Source organism: Astyanax mexicanus, unplaced genomic scaffold (assembly GCF_023375975.1).
Source record: "Astyanax mexicanus isolate ESR-SI-001 unplaced genomic scaffold, AstMex3_surface scaffold_38, whole genome shotgun sequence".
Taxonomy (NCBI): Eukaryota; Metazoa; Chordata; class Actinopteri; order Characiformes; family Acestrorhamphidae; genus Astyanax; species Astyanax mexicanus.
In genome coordinates, this window is record NW_026040048.1 from 1813754 (window position 1) to 1835953 (window position 22200).

Here is a 22200-nt window from a genome sequence, read left to right on the forward strand (position 1 = left end):
GGATGGTGGGATCTATCTGTTTATCTACTGGTTTAAAGTATGGTGGGCTCTATCTGTTTCTCTACTGGTTTAAATGATGGTGAGCTCTATCTGTTTCTCTACTGGTTTAAAGGACGGTGGGCTCTATCTGTTTCTCTACTGGTTTAAAGGATTGTGGTCTCTATTTGTTTTTCTCCTGGTTTAAAGGATGGTGAGCTCTATCTGTTTCTCTACTGGTTTAAAGGATGGTGGGCTCTATCCGTTTTTTCTATTGATTTACTGAAATGAATATTGTTATGTTTCATCGTACCAAAGTACATGGAAACTTCATCCTCGCCTATAGCACAGAGAGTGTGCTGCATAAATAACAGAGGCAGAAACAACCACAATTAAAGCGTTTTTTAAAGTTTAGGAAATATATTTTTCATTTAATGAACACATTTCAGCTATTAATGGAAAAATATGGTTTAGTGTCTTTTTAAGAACAAACATACAGATAAATTAATGGCATGTTTAATTTATTTTTTATAAAAATCAACTTAAACTGCTTATTCAAATGTGCTGAAAATGGAGTATATTAACTTTTCAGGCTTCTTGGCACATCTTTTTAGAAACCAGTGTTATGCTGACCCAAACCGGATCTAGGTTCTTGACTGCTCTAGTGAGCTGGCTTGAAGAGATAAAGGCCTAGATGCCTTTTTTTTATTTATTTAAATGAGGCCAAGACAGAAATCATATATACCAGTACCTATTTGTTTGCTTATTGACACTTCATAAAATCTATATGTTATTTGTATCGTTTCCAAAACATTTGTATGATAATGAAAATAAAGTACAGCAGTGTTTACTGTACAAACCATCACTCTGTAAAGTAGCCTGAGCACCACTGAGTCCTTCAGTAAAGCCGAGATGAAATCTGATCATCCCGTTATCTGACCACCTCACTGTACAGTTTACAGAAACTGCAGTTAAACCATCTGTTGTTTGGCGCCCTGTGCAGCTCCAAAGTCTTCAAATCACAATCGCAATCATCGTCATCATCATCATCATCATCATTCCTATAATCATCACCATTTTAAATCTCAATAAAACTTCCGAGCTCAGCGGGACGTCAAAGGCTGCTTGACCCCCATCACTCTGAATGTGGCAGCAGCGATCTTCTCGTACAGCAGGAACATGAGGGCAGCGGTGAGCACCGTTTGGAGCAGTTTGGCCTCCAGGCCTTTAAACAACCCCAGTATACCAGACCTCCTAAAACAGAGACATTGTGAGACATTGTGATGTTTAAAAATTTGTCATCAGGTATCATTGTGCTAACCATCACTCACTCCCCACAAACTCTCTGAACAGACAAGCTCATGTGAAATTTGACACTTTATTACGCAGTCAATGTGATCAAGAACAGAGGGTTCAAACGATTCCACCTCTCTGCCCAGCAGTTTATAACAAGAAAGCACAGCAGCTCAGTAAGAACAAAAAACCTGATCATAAATGTACATCAGTAGTGCTATTCCAATCATATATTTACATCAGCAGTGCTTTTCTAATCATATCTTTACATCAGCAGTGCTTTTCTAATCATATATTTATCTCAGCAGTGATATTATAATCATATATTTACCTCAGAAATGCTTTTCTTATCATATATTTACCTTAGCAGTGCCATTCTAATCATAAATGTACTTCAGCAGTGCTACGGTGACTTGCAAAAGTATCCACACCTTTGAACTTGTTTACATTTTGTCATCTTACCACAACAACACACTGTATTTTTCAGATTTTATAGACCATCTCAAAATAGCACATACTTGTTCTTTTAAATCAAATATCAAATAAAAATTTGATGTGAGCACAGGGTTAGCACACTATATGGGCATTTCAGTGTGTGCAGTAGTCTACAGTGAACATGTTAAGTTTTCTGAAATTATGTGTTACAGTTTTACACCAGATATAACAAGACACATACCTTTACGTTTTTGTCACATCAGCCCAAAGAATATTTACCCAAGGTCCTGGGAATCATTAAGATGTTTTTGACACATGTGAGATGGCCCATTGTGCTCTTTTGGTCATCATTTTCGACCAGTCCCTCTTTTTTATTGAATCATTAACACTGACCTTAACTGAGAAAAGTGAGATCTGCAGTTCTTTAAGTGCTGTTCTCGGTTCTTTTGTAACCCCCTTGATGAGTTGTCCATGCCCTTTTGGAATAATTTTGGTAGAATGGTCTCTTCTTGGAAGGTTCACCAGTGTTCCATGTTTTCTCCATTTGTGAATAATAGCTCTCACTGTGGTTTACTGGAGTCCCAAAGCCTTAGAAATGACTTTGTAACCTTTTTGAGACTGACAGATGATTTGTTTTCTGATCTGTTTCGCAATGTGTTGCTTTTTGAGATCTTTTAGAAATGCTTCATGTTGTCAAGCATGCTCTATTTAAGTGATTTTTTGATTGTACAGGTCTGGCAGTAATCAGGCCTGGTTGTGGTTAGTAGTGAAACTGAGTTCAGCTTTCCAAAAAAAGTTTGATTAATCACAGTTAATTTAATTTTCACACAGGGCTAGATTGATTTGGATAGTTTATTTTCCCTTAATAAATGAAATTATCATTTAAAAGTGCTTTTTATATTTAATCAGCTTATATTTGTCTGATGATAAAGTTTGTTTGATAATCTTAAAAATATATGTATGCAAAAACACAAGAAATCTGTAGGAGGCAAATACTTTTTCATGCCACTGTATATATATCAAACGCACACCCATAGTGTGTAAATGTGTTTACCTGACTCTGTTGATGAGCAGGTATGTAACACTCCGTAAGCTGCTCAGTAGTTTAGACTGTTCTCGCTGCTGCCTGTGCTGACCAAACTAACCAAAACACACAAAAAAAAAACATATTATCACGACACACACATCAGGTGTACTAAAAAAAAACAACAAGATCTAATAGCTGTGAGAATTTGATTACATCCAGTGATCTGGGTTAGTGAGGTCAGGAGGTTAGATGATCACCATCTCTTCACCTCATCGCCACGAGGATTGGATAGAGCACCATAATTCCATTTTACTGCTCAGCAGTTCAATTATACACTTCCAATCCATGAAATAGAGCCGATATATTCCTATTTGTTTCTCTGCTCCAGAGGGTCCTATTTTTTTGCTAATGCTTCTCTACAGGTACTAGACAAGCTGTGTCAGGAATGGATGAATTCTTAATTAACTGAATGCACTCAAATTAAAATGGATGTCCACACATATTTGGACACAGTGTAGAACAGTGTTCACAAACAACATAAGCAATATTGAAAGCTGTAATCGTACCCGTAGGATGGACTGTACGGTCTGCAGTGGGTAGGTCACTGTAGTGGCCACAGCCTTCGCCACAGCTCCAATAACAAACACCTCCAGAGACGACAGCTGTGAAGTTACAACAACACCAGAGTTTGTTAGCCAGACTGAACTAAGCGTTATCCACAGAACCTGGATATTATATCCAGACTTCATCTTCAGATTAATCATGAAATAATTCATCCACTATTTTAGAATAACTAAAAATCAAAATCAGCCCACTGACAAAGACATAAACAGTCTAAAATTTAAAGGGTAGATGACAGATAGGATAGCAAAAATAAAATCTAGAAAATCACATTGTATTAATTATATAAATTTAATAGAATTTGCAGAGAGAAATAAGTATTTGATCCCCTACCAACCATAAAGTGTTCTGGCTCTTACAGACCAGTTAGAGGCTCTTAATTATCTTGTTACATGCATTATGTTTTGGGGGTGTTTCTCTCCCAAGAGCACAAAAATACTTCATCGCATCAATGGGAGAATGGATGGAGCCATGTACCGTAAAATCCTCAGTGCAACCTCCTCCAACCCTCCTCCAAGACATTAAAAATGGGTTGTGGCTGATCCAAAACATACAGCCAAGGCAACAAAAGAGTGGGGCAAAAAGAGGCACATTAAGGTCATGGAGTGGCCTAGCCAGTCTCCAGAACTTAGCGTATTTTTCACACTATCCACTAATTTTCCCAAAAATCGTCAGTGTCTTATGTATGAATTTTACCTTTCAGTTTGCATGAAGCAATATAGCCACTCTGCTGAAATACAGAGTAATAAAGGAGCTCCTGGTTAGTTCTCCAGTACTGGGGCTGCGGTTACTCGCTAGCAGTTAGCTGCTAATGCTCCAACTTTAGTGGAAATCTGTAAACCTAAGCTTCCTGTAAATAAACAGAAGCGCTTTACTCAAAATAAACAGTTTTCAGAAGAGAAATCTGTGTAGATTAACATCCAGTGCTCATTTAACTTATCTGACTCGTCTGAAATATATATATATATATATATATATATATATATATATATATATATATATATATATATATATATATAAGAATTACACTTTTGTTTACTTAATCTAGCTTTACAGGTCTTGCCACAGAGTGGCCAGACATATTGAATTTAGAAGAAAAACATGGCAACACCCCTGTTCCTACTACTAGTTACCAGTGTTGCATACAATGAGCCTTATAATCGGGAGCGCCTTTTGTATGAAAATAGACATTTTTTGATAGTGCACCTAATAATCCAGAGCACCTTATACTGCAAAAATGAATATTTTATATTTCTCACTTTTAAAATGAACTTACCCTTAAAATTTATACACTGTTTGTGTCTTTGTCAGTGGGCAAACTTACAAAATTAGCAAGGGATCAAATTATTATTTTCTCCACTGTATGAAAGATATTATATGTCAGATCTAAATAATGCATATCTAATATTTCCAACAGAAATAATCCTATTAAAAAGAGATTAGACATCATGTGAAAACAATTTTTTTTTTAATGGTTGAAAACCACTGGACCATGTCCCTGCCGGTGGTCCACATTGGCAATGATAGAGAGCTGCTCCTCACAGCATTTCACTGACTGTATTAGAAATGTAAACAATTTTCAGGTTACTGGAGAATTCTGTAAATTATAAATCAGTTCTCTAATTGTCCTTTACACCAACCAAAGAGGTGCCCAAAGTGCTTCTGTTCATGGTTGTGTGTGTGGTCTTGTGAGTGCATTGTGCACATCAAAGTTGTGTTTACTTACTGAATTTAACAGATGATAAAAAACAAATTACAGCACTCTTGATGCTTAATATAATTTCCAATGTGTTCAATTTAAAATTGCCCTGAGGAAATGGTATAACGTGAGATTGCCCCAATTCAAATGATTAATGAAGATCAGCACTAATTGACCAGACGATGTGATCTGTGGTGTGTGTGTGTGTATTGTAGCCTCACCTCTTGGAGCACTCCTCTTCTCAGCTGCCTCTTCAGAGCCTCATAGATCATAAACTGGATGCCGGGGTTCAGCACCAGCAACAGAGACGGACACGTCCCGTTCCACAGCGCAGAAACTCCCTCACTCTGCACTATCTGCACTAATGCATCTACACACACAGACACACAGCTTAGTGCTCATGTGCTCTGGGATAGCACTGCTGGAGCAGCATTAGCATTAGCTGATATGAAAAAAAAAAAAAGAAATACAGAAATTAAATTTTGCCAGAAATCCATGCAGGTGTCATGCATGTTGTAAATAATGCAGTCTATGCTTTAATGATTGGCAACGTAACTGATATTTGGTAGACACCAACTGCAATCTGGTATATATTGTCATGTAAAATACAAAGTATGATTTTTTTTTTCTATGTATGAAGCACAAAAAATAGCTTTACATTTTGCGCTTGTGTACATTGTGGTGGGGATGCTGAATCGATAGATATATTGTGCAGCCCTAATTATAGTAAAATATGGTTTGGAATGGACTTTACATCCCAACCTACAATCCAATTCACGTTCAGCTGACGTAACTGGCAACAGGAGTCCAGTTTGCATTGAAAACACACACACTGTCAGTATCTTACCCACAATTCCCCTGTAGTGTGTAGGTTGTATGTCTTCGTTCCTGAACTTCGCCCCCTGCAGCTTCAGTCTGGTGTTGACAACCCAGAGCGGTGTAGTCACAAGAACATTCACTACACCTGGGCACATACATACAAAAAACCCACACAAAACAAATAAAAATAATAATAAATAATAGTGTGTACATGAAATATGCACTTTGAGCCACAAAAAAGGGCATGCTTTTCACATGCATTTCGTGACAAGCAGAGAGACACAAAACCATTACTGAAAGTGAGATAAGCATGTGGACAGAGACAGTACAGTAATTCAACATTAAGTTTAGCAGTGTTTACAGTATGCAGTAATAGCAATGGAGATGCTATTCTCCCTAATACTCAGCAGAGCCTGATTCAAAAGTTGCTATTTTAATGTTAAAAATTATAGGGTGTTGTTGTAAGGAGTAAAGTGTGGGTTGCTCACTCTAAAAAAATGGCTTGATTGTTCACCACTGAGTTTTAAACTAATAAAAGTCTTCTGTCTGTTTTTCACTGGAGAAACATTGCTGTAGGGTTGTTCTTCTAGAAAACTGTTGCCATCAGAATAGCTTAATACTTTCAACAGCTACTCTGGGATGAAATTCTAAAATCTTGATGGGATTTTCCTTTAAATTTATCAGACGCTGACGGAGCTGACCTGCCACAATGCCAATGATAAGGTCCTTCCCTGGGGTTGATCGCTGACCCCGGAGCCACGTTGCCTTCACACTGTGGAAGCAGTAGAAGTAGACGAAGTTGGAGCAGCAGAGACTGCAGATAACTGGAAACCAGCCTCTATAGGGAGCCAACCTGGAGAGAAAGATTAAAGTCTACATTTTCTGACATTTTCTTCACTAGTTTTATAATAAAAAAGGTTCCACACAGGATCTAAAAGGTGTTTCTGCCTCATTTAAAATCCTAACATAAATCAGACTTACAGGCCCTCCTCCTTGATGATCTCTGCCAGGATGGCTGGAGTGGACCTGGCAGTTCGCTTCTCATCCACTGCAGGACAGAACAACAGACACAAACAAAAAAAATCCACAGAAACGAATGATTAATCTTCAATAATGCATATTACCACTGTGCAATAGTGGTAATTCATTTACTTTTAAAATTAATAAAATGGTGGTGTGCCAAAGTAACTGAACATCAAATTACACACACTTTGTTAAGTGTTAAATCCAAAAACTAAAAGACAGAATGTTTGTTTTTAAATGTACTGAAAATGATAACAATAAAGTTTCCAGGATTTTATATGTTATTTACACTACATGACGTTTATGCAAATAGTATTCCATTTATGTATCTGCGTATTTTTAAATGTTATTCTGAATCTCAATAATCTATTTATTAAAGATGGGTAATCAAAATCGGTCTGTTTTGGAGACATTATATCATTATACAAAGAACCTAATAAATTGTGGTACCTTGCAGCCGAAGCCTTGCCGTGTCCAGAGGAAAGAACACAGTCATCGCCGTCACACTGCCCTACACACACACACACACACACACACACACACACACACACACACAGACTTTACTGCTGCTGTTATCTTAAGTCTCAACTTAAGATAAACCCACTTTTGTTTCTAATGAAGTGACCTGTAAGTGGAAGCACAAGCTTGGCAGGTGTTTCTAATAAAGTGGCCAGTGAGTTCAAGCACAAGGTTGACAGGTGTTTCAAATAAAGTGGCCAAAGTGTGGATCACAAGGTTGACAAGTGTTTCTAATAAAGTGGCCAGCAAGTGGAAGCACAAGGTTGGCGGGTGTTTCTAATAAAGTGGCCAATGAGTCGAAGCACAAGGTTGACTGACAGGTGTTTCTAATAAAGTGGCCAGTGAGTAGAAGCACAAGGTTGACAGGTGTTTCAAATAAAGTGGCCAAAGTGTGGATCACAAGGTTGACAAGTGTTTCTAATAAAGTGGCCAGCAAGTGGAAGCACAAGGTGGACAGGTGTTTCTAATAAAGTGGCCAGTGAGTCGAAGCAAAAGGTTGACCGGAAGGTGTTTCCTATAAAGTGGCCAGTGAGTGAAAGCGAAAGTTTGGCTGACATGTGTTTCTAATGAAGTGGCCAGTGAGTGGAAGCACAAGGTTGGCAGGTGTTTCTGATAAAGTGGCTAGTAAGTAAAAGGAGAAAAAGAGAGAGAAATAGTGAGAGAGTTTGTTTACCGTAGCTCCAGCCACTGCGTGCACGAGACTTTCGTAAGAGAAAACCTCTCCCAGTTGGAACCCCTGCGAACCCATCTGTAGACCCAGATATGAAGCAGCTCCTCAGGGCCGGTACCTTCACCACACACACCACACACACCTCACACACTCTCCACACACACCTCACACACACACACACACACACACCTAATACAGCACCACACACACAGCTGCTGTTTCCAGACGGACCGTTCTGAGCGCTGCACGCTCACTTCTCTAGCCGGCAGGATCGCTGTGTCAGCTCCTACAGCTGATTGGATAAAAGAATGAAAAGCTCTGAAATACTAGCACATAATTGGTAATTTTATGAATCAGTCATTTGAAGGCCACGCCTCCTCCAGCTCAACAAAACAGCGGAATCAAAGACCAGAGGCGGTTTATGGAGAGCCTGCCCACTTACTGTCTCCCGGGTGTATCAGAAAATGCTTCACACCGCTAGGGGGAGCCCGCGGGCGAGCCTTTACTGAATAAGGGTGAATGGTGCTCAACGAATAAAAACTCAAATTAAAAAGAGTGACTTACCATTTGTCCTGGATATTCCTTTAGTTTTAGAATGGAAAACAACTTTTGCAACTTAACTGTATTTTTATTTTTCTACAAAATCGTGTTTAATGCAGTAAAGTGCTGCGGTACTGCTTCGGTGAGCTGACAAACTGGTTAAAGAGCTGGAGCTGCAGTTACAGTCAGAGCACTAAGTTTTAAAGCTTTATAAGTGGAGTTTATTGGATCAAACATGTTGCTGTTGCTACTGAATGGTTTGATATGGTTCTATGTTGAGGATATGAGTTCAATTTAGAGAATAAAAAAAATTAAACATGTATAAACCATACACTGTATATAACATGGACAGGACGACAGCGGTTGAAGTGTCTCTTACACCCTTTGGTGGCTGGCTCCAGTACCTTGTCTATTTATATTCAAGCTAATGGGAGATGAAAAAATATTTATGTAATATCTGAAATTAAACATACAGTTTTTTTTTTATTCTTTGGAAGTTGGGTTCTGTACATTCTGCAAGCCCCACCTCCTATGTTAACAACCCCCAGTGTTTATGTTTACAGTTTATAGGAGTCATTTCGTGATTTTCGGTTTTACTGTTACATTTACATTCCTAAAGTAAAGCAATGTCTTGTTCGGCAATAAACTGTTGTAACAGACCCTCAAGGAAAAGTTCATTTTGTGGTTCATTTTGGTCCATCATTTTATTCGTTTTCTGCAGTGATGGGCGAATGAAGCCTCACTGAAGCTTTTAAAAGCTTCTTTCTGATTGTGCCAAAAAGCTGAGCATAGAAGCCTTAGAGAAGAGTGACATCTGGTGGCTGAAATACAATATTACAGTCAGCACTTTACCACCAAGCAAATGAACACTGAGATTTACTGCTCACTCAATATCTGTTCTGATCTGATATTAAAATGATACTTGGATGTTATCATTATTGAAAATTACAATTAATATAATTTAACTGCTTTGTAGTCTCAAATACTCAAATATCTGCAGGAATGTGAGGTTGTACTCATTTTTGTGATACACTGTACATTTTCTGGGTAATGAATGCGAATACATTTAACACCTTTGTTCCAATGAGGATGAAAGGCTCTTCATGTCACACCTAGTTTGAAATGTGTAGACCAAAACCCAGACTTCTCCGTTTCTGTCATAACGCTTTTTCACCAAAAGAGCTCAATTCTGGCTTATAAGAACCGTGGTGTTTTTTAGCAAACCAGCCCGTGTTTCCACCAGTTTTAGTGGAACCGCCAAATGTCATATCATTCATCATCAACATAGGGTGTTGCACAGCAGCTGTGGACAGAAGCGGTCAATGTTAGTGCTGAACAACCTAGTATTCTTAAGCTCCCGCTGCAAACGAACGTTCCTGATTCTGGAACCTACTTTTGTTGGTGGAAACAGGTCTCAGGACTATAACCCCCAGCATGCGCCTGACTCTTGTCTGTAACATTACACTTAAAACCTATGATCCAGGTATAATGTCCCTGGGTATAGCTGGTTTTGCACCACCCTGTTAGTATGTGCCAGAGGGAGGCTGGCATGGAAAAGAAGGCACACTTTGAATCTTTACAAAATCATGGAGATTAGTTGGAGTTGAGAGGCCATCCTATGTAGCTCTGGTTATAAAAGCACAGTATTATATTTTACTTTAGTTACTTCAGATGTTTCCACAATGTTAGTCAGTTATTCTGTTACCTGAAATGTTGTGTATGAAATGCACCACTAACAGTGTTTAGTTTGTTAAGCACTTTAACATCTGAAGTACATTTAATTTAGAGTGTTTTAACTTAAAATTAATAAAAATAAAAAGGGAATAAAAAAACAGGGAATACATTTTTTTATAATTTTATTTCTGATTTCTTTCCCATTTTCTCCCTAATTTACATGGCCAATTTCTCAACCCACTAATTAGGACTCCCCCTATCACTAGTGATGCCCAACACCAGGAGGGTGTGGAGTAGCACATGCCTCCTCCGACACATGTGAAGTCAGCCTTTGGAGTGATGTTTGGAGAGAGCGCCATCTACCCACCCAGAGACAGCAAGGCCAATTGTGCTCTCTCGGGGCTCTGGTAGCCGATGGCAAGCTACATAAACTGGATTCAAACTGGCAATCTTCTGTTCATAGTGGCAGCGCTTCTATGATTGGATTTCAGATTGTATTTTTAGTGTAAACTTATCAGTGTTTATATAATGTCTTTCTCCTGCTTCGCTGTCGGTGTGTGTGGTGTATGTATGTTTACTTAGGTCAGCTCAGTGCTGTGTACTGTGCCCTTTAAATAGAGTTCCTTAAATGCCTCATTACTGTAATCAGGAAAACATTTTTTAGCAGATGATTTCCAGGTTAGATAAAGCAAACTTTCTTTAGTCTGATAAAGGAGGATCTGAGTGAATGTTTCAGATGTTTGTCTGCTGGTCTACATTCCAGAACGAGCAACACATTCACACTTACATTCAAATCAGGCTTTAGCCCCTAATTACATTAACACATTATTATGCATGCGCATTGCAAAACAACTGCATAGTTATCCAATTACATTTTTTCTTATTCTTTTGTTTTTGCCTAATTTTCACAGCATATTTTTCGCTTTTGAGATACTGACACAGTTACAACTCCAAAGTGTTTAGTCTGATAGCGTGATGTGGGCTTGTGTCGCAAGACACCCTTCAGTTTCAGAAATTAAATATGTCAACTTTCAAGATGGAAGCCATGTTCTGGACATAGCCTTAAAGGCTCTAACACCATTACTTACTGGGTTTTTCAGATATATCTATTTCATTCTGTTCTGATATAATAGGGTGTCCTGTGGCTTTTGACTTACCCTGTATATTATTTAATACATACACATATTTTTATACCCACAGTTCTAGAGTGAGTCATACATGTTTAAACATACAGACGCTTTGAGTGACAGAGAAGCAAAAGTATGTGGCAGGTTAGAAAACAGCACTAAATTTAGCATGTTAGTCTGGTTTTCTGAATGCTGATCACATCCTAGATTGTGAGTGAGAGTGCAGATTCACTCCCCGCCTTTTTCAATAGGTAGACTGAATTGAAATGCAAGATTTAGGTTTGGGATTGGGATGGTCATTTATTATACTACCTCTACGTACCTCAAAACCTATTCGTAATTATTTCATATCATTGCATGATTGCAGAAAGTATAAATCTTCGGTAAAATAAGTGATTTCAGAATTGTTTGTAAATATTTTTATTAGTGGTGTAAATCGATTAAAAGTTAAAGATTAAGTCGTAAATAAAAAAGAATGAATGTAAAAAATTGTAAAACATGTTTAAGGGGCGATAAAACCAACGTGAGGTGCTGGAATAAAGAATCCATGATGAATTGGATAGAGATTACTTTTTTTTTTACTGTAGTTGGTTTGTATGGCCTGGATCAGTTGATGAGTGTATTTGTTTGGGGTGTTTCTCCCTCTGTTTGGTTTGGTTTCACACAGGCACAAACCTAAATGCATCCTAATGTGCGTCAATAAACCACGCAAGCACATTGTCTCCTTTGATGGGTCAGAGCTGTCTGCCACTATGCTTTCAAACACAGTTTTTTCAATGGAATGTGCAGCACACGTTGTGCGGCTGCGAGCAGTGAACACTGCACATACCTCACTGGAAAAGTAAGTGAACATAGGTTTCATCAACACATTCACAAAGCGCGCCTGTGTCTGTCTCTTATAAGACATACACTATTAAATAAACAAATCCTAACCAATCAGGTGGATGTTACAAAGACAGAAAGATCATTTTTCATCACAGTCATCATGAGAACTGTAAACATTTCCATTCAGTGGAGGATTTAAAGATTAGCAGTGTTTACTAAGCAGCATGCTAGTGATTAGCCGGTAAGTTCAGTTAGTCTGTCCTTCAAGGTTTAACAAATCCTAAAGGGAAATTCAAACCTAAAACTAACAAATGGCATGTTGCCTTTCTCAGGCTTATTAGCTTTATTTTTAATCAATTTTAATTCCTTTTGTGTTTTATCCATCAGTGTTACAGTGTCTCAGTTCAGTGCCCTTAAAGCCCAGAGGAACACATTTTGATGAATAGAAAAAAACACATAAGTCAGAAATATAATTTTGTTTTTTGCCCCCCAAACGCAACACCTTTTTTTAATTAACTCTAAATTATCTCTGAACCAATCAAGAAAACCCATTTTTCTTTGCAACGTGAAGATATTTCCTTTATAAAGGCAAATTAAACATTTATTCCAGTTTAAACTGACTTCCACAAGGTATTGTTTGCTAAATTGAGATGATTAAATACTCAGTGTTACTTGCTTGTAACCCTTTTGTTGCTCTTAGTATTAGTATTAGCAGCTAGCTGTAACTGTAACTTGGTTAGTAGCAGCTAATCTCTCCTAACATGGACTTAACTTAATACCCCTCTGCATGTATTTTATGAATGTGTTATTCAATAAATAAATATATAATAATTAACTTTAGGAAACCCTATAATGTGTTTTCTGTTGACAACTTATTCAACATTTTCATTTCTTTACTTGAAAAACCAGAAAAGCTCACAAGCAGCAGCTACCCCTTCATGTCCTGCGTTTAGCGTCAGGGCGGCTGCATACCGTACCAAAAGGAAGGGTTACCTGTGTGTGGCAACTTGCAGATCTTCCTGGTTGTGGTGGTGCTGCACCAGTACCTCCCCTGCCTATCCCAGCAACCAGGCCCTAAACATTAGCTAGCTTTAGCTTTTGATTCAGCTCGCCAGGTTGCTAACATTAACCTTTAACCACTTTTAGGACTGTCCATTCTACATTGAGAGGAGAGAAATGCTGGTAAAATACTGCAGACATTTATTAAGCTTCACGAAAAAAATCACAAGATATATGTGATTGCACTGGGGGCCCTAAAGAGCCAGAAATATAATTACATAACATAATTTCAAAGAAAAATCAGTTGTAGACTTTAATTTGATCAGGAGATCGCTGGTTCGTATCCTGGTCATATAGCTCGCTATCAGCTGCCAAAGCCTTGAGAGAGCACAATTGGCTTGCTCTTTTTGGTTGGGTAGATGCCGCTCTTTCTCCTCATCACTCCAAAAGGTGATGTCAATTAGCACAAGGCATCTGTGAGCTGATATATCAGACTGATGTATCAGAACTGAGTTACTGTGCTTTCCTCCTTGCGCGCTGTGATGCTTCTCAGCAATGTTAGAAAAAAAACGGCTGATTTTACGTGTCAGAGGGGGCATGTGCTAGTCTTCATTCTCATTGTGTTGTGCCATCACTAGTGAAGGGGGATATACATTTTCCCAAAGTGCTTTTTGTTTTATAATGGGTCCATTTATCCTCGATTATCTCAATTTTATAAATAAAGGCCACTGCAGGAAAATGTAGGCATGTGTACAGTGATGGTTATTGTGTGAATTTCCCCTATAGACAGGCTATTTCATTTTGAAATTGCGGAGAGTTTAGTGGTGCTAAAAGTGTGAGTCCTCGCCAGGCTGATATTACGTTTTTGGTTATTCTCTGCTTGCATCCTTGCGTCCTCTTCCTCCTCCCTCCACAGCTGTCGCTTTTGCTTCTCCAGCTCCTCTTCATCATAGAAATTCTCCGCCAGCTCTCGCTCCTTCCTCAGAATGTCCTCTTGTCTTTCCTCCAGGATCCTCTCTTGCTTCTCTCGTATCTTCCTCTCGGTGGGAGGGTACAGTGCTGTGGTGTAGCAGCCTCTGCCATTGATGGCCACTAAAGTCTCCACCTTCTCCAGGAGTTTGGACACCTGCTCGCGGTTCTCTGTGTTCTTGTTGTTGAAGAACAGGAATCCACCGCTGCACTTGCGGATGAAGTCCCGTAGATCCTTGTCGGAGCTGGCGATGACATCATTCGGTGTCTTCCCCTCCAGGCGGTCTCCGTGCGTGAAGAGGACAATGGTGTACATCCAGATGCTTTTCCCAAACATGCTCTCGATAAGCTTGTGCATGTCCTTGTCCTCATTGGTGAGGTTACCCACAGGAAGAACCAGCAGGAACACGTGGGGTCCTGGCTTGTACAATGAGACAGATTTCAGGATTTCTCTGATCACCTCCTTCTCCATGCGCTTAGTTTTAAGCAGCCCTGGGGTGTCGATCACGGCAACTGGCCTGCCTTCGATGTTGCCCTGCATCCTTTTGCAGTACTGCGTGACCCTGGCCAGCTGCATGTCCGTGTTAAAGGCGTGGAAGTCCAGGATGGTGTTACCCACCGAGCTCTTTCCTGCTCCTCTGCGACCCAACAGCATGACACGGCACTCATCCATGTCCCCTAAAACACACACAGTACAGCAACAGTTTTTTATAAAAAACAGTTCAAACTAAAATAATAATGTGGCTAACATGGAATAGATGCTAGTCAAGATGTTACAAAATGCTACTTTTACTTCAAAACCAATACCCAATGTACTGTCAGACTACTTTCATTTTCAGACTGAGCATTTTTAAATATATGCTCATATAACATATAAAGCACTGTAGCAGAATAGTCATCTCATTACTAATTCACAGAGCTCTTAGTTTCACTAGTTAGCAGTTCCTGATTCTTCTTATTGAAAAAGTTCCTTTTTCTAGCTTGAGTCCTGCCTCTAAGAGAATGTTTTGAACTGTTCTTTCCATGCACTTCACCCCAGCTGCCATTTGCCAATCTTATTATAGGTCACTTGATGTCATCCTCTATAAAGTTTTATAAAGAACCATGTTTAAGAAAAAGAGATATGAGATTAGAGAAGAAACATAATGTGAAGTGACTGTACTTTAATCTTTAACAGGTACATTATACTCTTCTTTGCTTCTTTAGAGAGCCAAAAATGGTTCTTCCATGGTATCACCCAAACCACCCTGTGTGTCACCTGTATAAGTAAGAGTTTTATGATAAGATGTTTGTGCTTTATGATGAATATGCTGTCCTGTATGGTGGTGCAGAAGGTTCTAAAGGTAGGTTGTACCTTTTTGTCTAGAGAAAGCTTGCTACTAGATTTTAAAACACTGCTGTGAGGAGTTAATTGCACTCAGCATTAGAAGCATTAGTGAGGTCAGGTTGTGGGACACAACAATTTGAATGGAAATGTTTTATTAAATTGAAAATCTATGTCTAAGTTTATGAACAAAAGTAATCCTTGTCTGGGAAACTGATCAATAATCCATAATGCTGTGCAGTACAGAACTAAGCTTAATATCTGTCTGGGAACCAGACCCAGACACTTTTTTTGGAGAATATATATACTAATATCTGACTGTTTAACAGGTCTGCTCTTCAATTCAAATTCAGTGATATAAAAATCATTAAAGCACTTAAAACTTAAACTTAAAAATAAATCTAGGCTTTGAAAAAGAGCTGGTATCTTGGTAACTGTTATTCGTTATAGGTAGCAGGTTATCGTCTTGATCACTCATAGCCTGTAGCTTTTAGCCTAGTAAGATGAAATACTTGTGTCCCCCAGCTATTAATTTTTCAGCTCCATTGATGTACTCACCCTGTAAAGACGGTGATCTGGTTACACCATTAAAGTCTTTTAAATTTTCGTAGATTTCTCCATCTGACTCGGCTGGTGAGGAAAGAAACATAGCATTTTTATTTATAGTACTTTAGAATTTATATTTTATTTATTTACAGCAAACACAAGTCACATTTCCTCATTAGTTAGTAGGGAGGGTGTTCTCATATCTCTGTAAGATCTCAGAGTTTTGGAATGCAGTCAGGAATGTTCACCTTGGTCTTTTTAATTCTCAGTCTAAGGAGGCATCGTCATTCATTCATTATTCATACTTTACTGGCCTTGAGCACAGGTTGGTAGAGTAGCCCAACCCCAAACAGAGTAAATGATGAAAAAAGCAGTTCTGTCATGCAATTAAAAAATGATCGCAAATCTCTGATCCTCTGTGACTGGCATAGACTCTATGAAATGTAAACCAGTCTGTAAAAGATTCTGTAAAAGTCTTACAAGACTAGACCATATTTTATATTTTATAGTTATATGATAAATTAACTGTATTTTTTTTCGCACTGTAAGGCACACAGGATTAAAGGGCACATTATGTGACACTAGTAAGGTACAGGGGTGTTGCCATACTTTCCTTCTAATTCAGCAAGTGATGGGTGGTGGGGATGGGGGGACTAAGCTAAAGTAAAGCTAAGCTAAGTAAACAAAACTGTAACTTTAAAAAAAGTTTGAGAGTCAAACTAGTGCTGGAAGAATAATCTACACAGATTTCTCTCCTTTATTTACAGTAAGCTTAGATTTCCAGATTTCCACTAAGGCATGGTGTAGCAGCATTAGCATTAGCGGCTAACTGTGGTTAGCACTAGTCAGCTACATTGAGGAAACCTGAGTGTTACGGTAAGTCAGAGTGATATTAGCTACCGGTTTGTCCCACGTAGCTTGTTTTAACATGGTAAACGCACTGGCTACAGTATGATATACTTACCTCTGACCAGCCAAAGAGCTAGCACTTAACAGCTAATGCTAATACTGCTCCAGCCTCAGTGTTGGAGAACTAAACTAAAACTCCTGTATAACGCTGCACTTCAGCGGAGTGGCTTTACTGCTCCTTACAACCTGACTCGTAAAATGCTTTCACAAGGTGCACCAGAAAATTAAACAATTTTAAGTGCGCCTTATGATGCAAAAAATATGGTAATAGCTTAAAAAGGCTAATGGTTAACTCGCAATGCTAACTGTATTCTGAGTTGAATTAATTGCTCATTTTAAATACCAGAAGGATGTTCCTGTGCTGGTAGATTAGTAGGTTCTGTTGTTTGATATGATATGATATGATATGTGTATGATATCTGTATGTTACTCTGGTCTTCAGTTATGAAAGTCTATGGAGCCCCTGAAGGGACATGGTGTTTCTTTTTTAACGTAAAAAGTGGTGAGTTCCACATACTGAGGTGATGAGCGCCACTTAGTATATTTACTTGACTTCACACACTGCTATGTTGTGCTGTGCACATGGTTTGCAATCCTCCATCCAATCATATTTATTTAGCTGCCATTTGTGATCTAACATAGGCTGCTTTCGCAAAGATCTAACGTAAGAGAACGGTATATCGTACACTTCAATATTCCGTACAGTTGAGCATTTAAACAATAAAATACTTAATAATAAACTATTGTTATGTTTGAAATATAGTCTGGGGTCATTGTCAATTTTTCCTCTTTCCATTAAAACAGGTCAGTGACCATCCACGTTGTGTTTTCTCTTGAAATTCTGGTAGGTAGGGAGGAACTGCCCGCGTCGCCGAAAACGGGTGGGTGGGGAAGGGTTAACAACGCTGAGGCTAAGGGGTGGGGAAAACTTTATCAACTAGTTCACGTTAGGTTTTACCCACTTTTAACATCGCATTTCACCCAAAATGCAACGTTAAACATCCAACTAACAGCATTTGTTGTAATATTTGATTGAGGAATTAATAATCATTGTTTATAACTTACTTTAAAAACGAGCTTACTCCAGCTCCACCTCACCACTCATAGACAGCTGAGATTTTGTGCTGCAGCTTTAGCACAATTTTTTTTCAATTCATAGACAACTTATCAAATCCATTTGACAAACACTTTACTAAGCTTCTATGTCAGTCTAAGATCATATGTTAAAGGTGGTGAAGTTTTGCAAAATACAGCCACCACGAGCGGAAATCTGAGGTGTACGGAACACCGTTGCCTGTTTGTTTGCAGGTGTACGGAATACTGATGCACACTGGTAACTGAGGTCAGTTTTTTGGGGTTTTCTTTAAAACTATTGGTCCAAAAGTAACCAATCAAAATTTATTTTGGTTGCTATGCAGATATCCCATAGTTTAGCCAATCACTGCAGCCTATTTGAACTCGGGTATTTTCGTAATATCCACTCAAACGCGGAAAATACTGAAAATGTGTACGGAATACCGTTCTCTTACGTTAGCTAGCTAACCTAATGCTAGCTAAGTTTGCCTAGCTTAAAGTCTTGCATTGCTCTCTGCACAATATATGGTAGGCTTGGGTGAAAGTAGCTGCTGTGTTTGGATGAATGATACCTCCTGCCTTGTGCTCATCTAATAAGAGTTAGCTGGCTATCGTTAGCTATGGGCTTATAGCTGCCTTTAACTACCTAACTAAAACATTTCTCACTGACATAAAGTAGTTAACATTAGCTAACCTAGCTAACGTTCACCAAAGAATTTCACACTGAAATTAAGTAATTAACATTAGCTAACCTAGCTAACATTAGCCAAAACATTCCACACTGAAATAAAGTAATTAACATTAGCTAAAACATTTCCCACTGAAATAAAGTAATTAACATTAGCTAACCTAGCTAACGTTAGCTAAAACATTTCCCACTGAAATAAAGTAATTAACATTAGCTAACCTAGCTAACGTTAGCTAAAACATTTGCCACTGAAATAAAGTAGTTAACATTAGCTAAAACATTTCCCACTGAAATAAAGTAGTTAACATTAGCTAAAACATTTCCCACTGAAATAAAGTAATTAACATTAGCTAACCTAGCTAACGTTAGCTAAAACATTTCCCACTGAAATAAAGTAATTAACATTAGCTAACCTAGCTAACGTTAGCTAAAACATTTCTCACTGAAATAAAGTAATTAACATTAGCTAACCTAGCTAACGTTAGCTAAAACATTTCCCACTGAAATAAAGTAATTAACATTAGCTAACCTAGCTAACGTTAGCTAAAACATTTCTCACTGAAATAAAGTAATTAACATTAGCTAACCTAGCTAACATTAGCTAAAACATTTCTCACTGAAATAAAGTAATTAACATTAGCTAACCTAGCTAACATTAGGTAAAACATTTCCCACTGAAATAAAGTAATTAACATTAGCTAAAACATTCCACACTGAAATAAAGTAGTTAACATTAGCTAAAACATTTCTCACTGAAATAAAGTGATGAACATTAGCTAACATTAGCTAAAATATTTCCCACTGAAATAAAGTAATTGACATTAGCTAACCTAGCTAACATTAGCTAAAACATTTCCCACTGAAATAAAGTAATTAACATTAGCTAATCTAGCTAACGTTAGCTTAAACATTTCTCACTGAAATAAAGTGATGAACATTAGCTAACATAAGCTAAAACATTTCCCACTGAAATAAAGTAATTAACATTAGCTAACATTAGCTAAAACATTTCATACTGAAATAAAGTAGTTAACATTAGCTAACCTAGCTAACATTAGCTAAAACATTTCCCACTGAAATAAAGTAATTAACATTAGCTAAAACATTTCCCACTGAAATAAAGTGATGAACATTAGCTAACATTAGCTAAAATATTTCTCACTGAAATAAAGTAACGTTAATTGACATTAGCTAACCTAGCTAACGTTAGCTAAAACATTTCCCACTGAAATAAAGTGATGAACATTAGCTAACATTAGCTAAAACATTTCTCACTGAAATAAAGTGATGAACATTAGCTAACATTAGCTAAAATATTTCCCACTGAAATAAAGTGATGAACATTAGCTAACATTAGCTAAAACATTTCTCACTGAAATAAAGTGATGAACATTAGCTAACATTAGCTAAAATATTTCCCACTGAAATAAAGTAATTGACATTAGCTAACCTAGCTAACGTTAGCTAAAACATTTCCCACTGAAATAAAGTAATTAACATTAGCTAATCTAGCTAACGTTAGCTTAAACATTTCTCACTGAAATAAAGTGATGAACATTAGCTAACATAAGCTAAAACATTTCCCACTGAAATAAAGTAATTAACATTAGCTAACATTAGCTAAAACATTTCATACTGAAATAAAGTAGTTAACATTAGCTAACCTAGCTAATGTTAGATAAAACATTCCACACTGAAATAAAGTAGTTAACATTAGCTAAAACATTTCCCACTGAAATAAAGTAATAAACATTAGCTAAGGTTAGCTAAAACCTTTCTCACTGAAATAAAGTGATGAACATTAGCTAACCTAGCTAACATTAGCTAACACATTTTACACTGAAATAAAGTAGTTAACATTAGCTAACCTAGCTAATGTTAAATTAGTCGACTACCAAAATAATCATTAGTTGGAGCCCTAGTTAAAAGTAAAAAGTACAACAACAACAGGTGATGTGACAGTCAGTGTGAAACCTTAGATAGGAGTATGACTCACAGTTCTCTGAAGTTCCTGGCAGAGACTTGATCTCTTCCAGCTCAAACTTCACTCCACAATACTCTTCGGTCATCTCTCTTTTTCTAGTAGAGACTTTTTAAACAGTTTGGAAACAAATACTTGGTTATTTTAATATTGTTTTTTAATAACAACAAAAAGCCTGTTTCATATCATTATTCTGATATCTTGTGTCATAATTATTTAGGGCTGTCATGAAAAGATTTTCAGGCAGATATATTGACCCATAAATTATTGTGATAAGCGATAATATTGTTTTTTTTAAAGTGCCACTGTAGAAAATGCTTTTTTCCTGCTTCTGGTCTCCCAAAGGAGCTTTAGGACAATGTGACACAGTAATAATATACTAGCATAATAATACTATTAGAGCAATTTACAGTGAAACTAACTTTTTATTATTAAGAGCAGACATTGGGCTTCCAATATAAAAAATATGTTAAAATCCTAAATAAATAAAACAAATAGAGTACACCCACCCTGGAATTCTGTGGGTTCTGAGAAAACTGCACTAATATTAAACAGACCTTTATAACAAAATAAAGTAACAACAACTAGATTACAGTAACATTTACATTAATTTAACTTTTTTTTAAAACTCTGGACATAACACAGACACTTGCAGATAATTTGTTTCTGATCATAATAATGTTTTTGATTTGATTATTTTAGTATTTTTAACATAAGATCTCGTAATAGCAACATGCTGATATTTTATGTATTATACTGAGAAGCTATATTTAGTCATACTGTTTAGCCCAGTGGTTCCCAACCCTAGTCTAGGAAGACCCTCTGTCCTGCTCATTTTAGTGCTTTCCCTGCTCTCAACACACATGATTCAGCTAATTAGCTTATTTAAAAAAAACTCTACCTGAGCTGGAGGTGGAGTGTTTAAGAATAAAAACACTAAAATGAGCTGGTTTTGGGATTCTTTTTGGGGTGGGACATGCAGATTTACACTAGATTTTCCTTTTTTAACACATGTAAAGAAATAAACATTTAACTTACCACATTTACACACCTCCCGTTAGCATCTGGTGTAGCGGGAGTGTCAGAGCCTCCGTCCTTGTCTCAGCAGTGTCTACGGTGCTGCTGTTCCCCTGAAAGAACGCATGTTATCGTGAATCTGTCGCCCAGCCAGAAGCTGATAAAGTAAGAATGAGTGTGTCAGGAGCAAAACATGTGGACAAACAAGCGAAACGACTCAGTACTTCCTGTATCTCGCGTAGGGTTGCACAGGTACAGGTAGTGATGGTGGAAGGTTCTGTATGGGACACTTAATCAAGGGTGTTACTCGGGGGGGAGGAAGTCCCAGTCTGCTCTGACTGAGCATGTATGGTATGCACACTTTGGAAAATGAACCCTGAAGCTGTATTGCATAAACATCCTGTCTTATTGTCTGTGAGCTTTTTCCTTTTTTTTTTTTGCAAAT

General features: G+C 37.6%; 2 protein-coding genes across 2 annotated transcripts; both read right to left on the bottom strand.

Moving 5' to 3' along the window:
* Positions 1-414: 414 nt before the first annotated feature.
* On the bottom strand, positions 415-8468 carry LOC125794071 (peroxisomal membrane protein PMP34-like). The gene is made up of 9 exons (XM_049473514.1): positions 8086-8468; positions 7344-7404; positions 6852-6918; positions 6572-6723; positions 5899-6015; positions 5273-5421; positions 3298-3393; positions 2759-2844; positions 415-1230 (listed from the first exon to the last, which is right to left on the bottom strand). Exons 1-9 carry the CDS (start codon positions 8158-8160, stop codon positions 1080-1082), a joined length of 954 nt encoding a protein of 317 aa, XP_049329471.1. The 5' UTR covers positions 8161-8468; the 3' UTR covers positions 415-1079.
* Positions 8469-13431: 4963 nt separating this feature from the next.
* LOC125794072 (GTPase IMAP family member 7-like) lies at positions 13432-21949 on the bottom strand. Its single transcript, XM_049473515.1, has 4 exons — positions 21777-21949; positions 20754-20846; positions 16099-16170; positions 13432-14894 (listed from the first exon to the last, which is right to left on the bottom strand). The coding sequence occupies exons 2-4, from the start codon at positions 20824-20826 to the stop codon at positions 14044-14046; spliced, it is 996 nt and encodes a 331-aa protein (XP_049329472.1). The 5' UTR covers positions 20827-20846; positions 21777-21949; the 3' UTR covers positions 13432-14043.
* Between the last annotated feature and the right edge of the window lie 251 nt (positions 21950-22200).

Coding starts and splice junctions, on each gene's coding strand:
- LOC125794071 (XM_049473514.1), bottom strand. CDS start 8,160: ATGGGTTCGCAGGGGTTCCAACTGGGAGAGGTTTTCTCTTACGAAAGT. Junction 5,422..5,898: donor ACACTACAGGGGAATTGTGG/GTAAGATACTGA, acceptor CTGTGTGTGTAG/ATGCATTAGTGCAGATAGTG. Junction 3,394..5,272: donor GAAGAGGAGTGCTCCAAGAG/GTGAGGCTACAA, acceptor GTAACTTCACAG/CTGTCGTCTCTGGAGGTGTT.
- LOC125794072 (XM_049473515.1), bottom strand. CDS start 20,826: ATGACCGAAGAGTATTGTGGAGTGAAGTTTGAGCTGGAAGAGATCAAG. Junction 16,171..20,753: donor GCCAGGAACTTCAGAGAACT/GTGAGTCATACT, acceptor TTTCCTCACCAG/CCGAGTCAGATGGAGAAATC. Junction 14,895..16,098: donor CAGATCACCGTCTTTACAGG/GTGAGTACATCA, acceptor TGTGTGTTTTAG/GGGACATGGATGAGTGCCGT.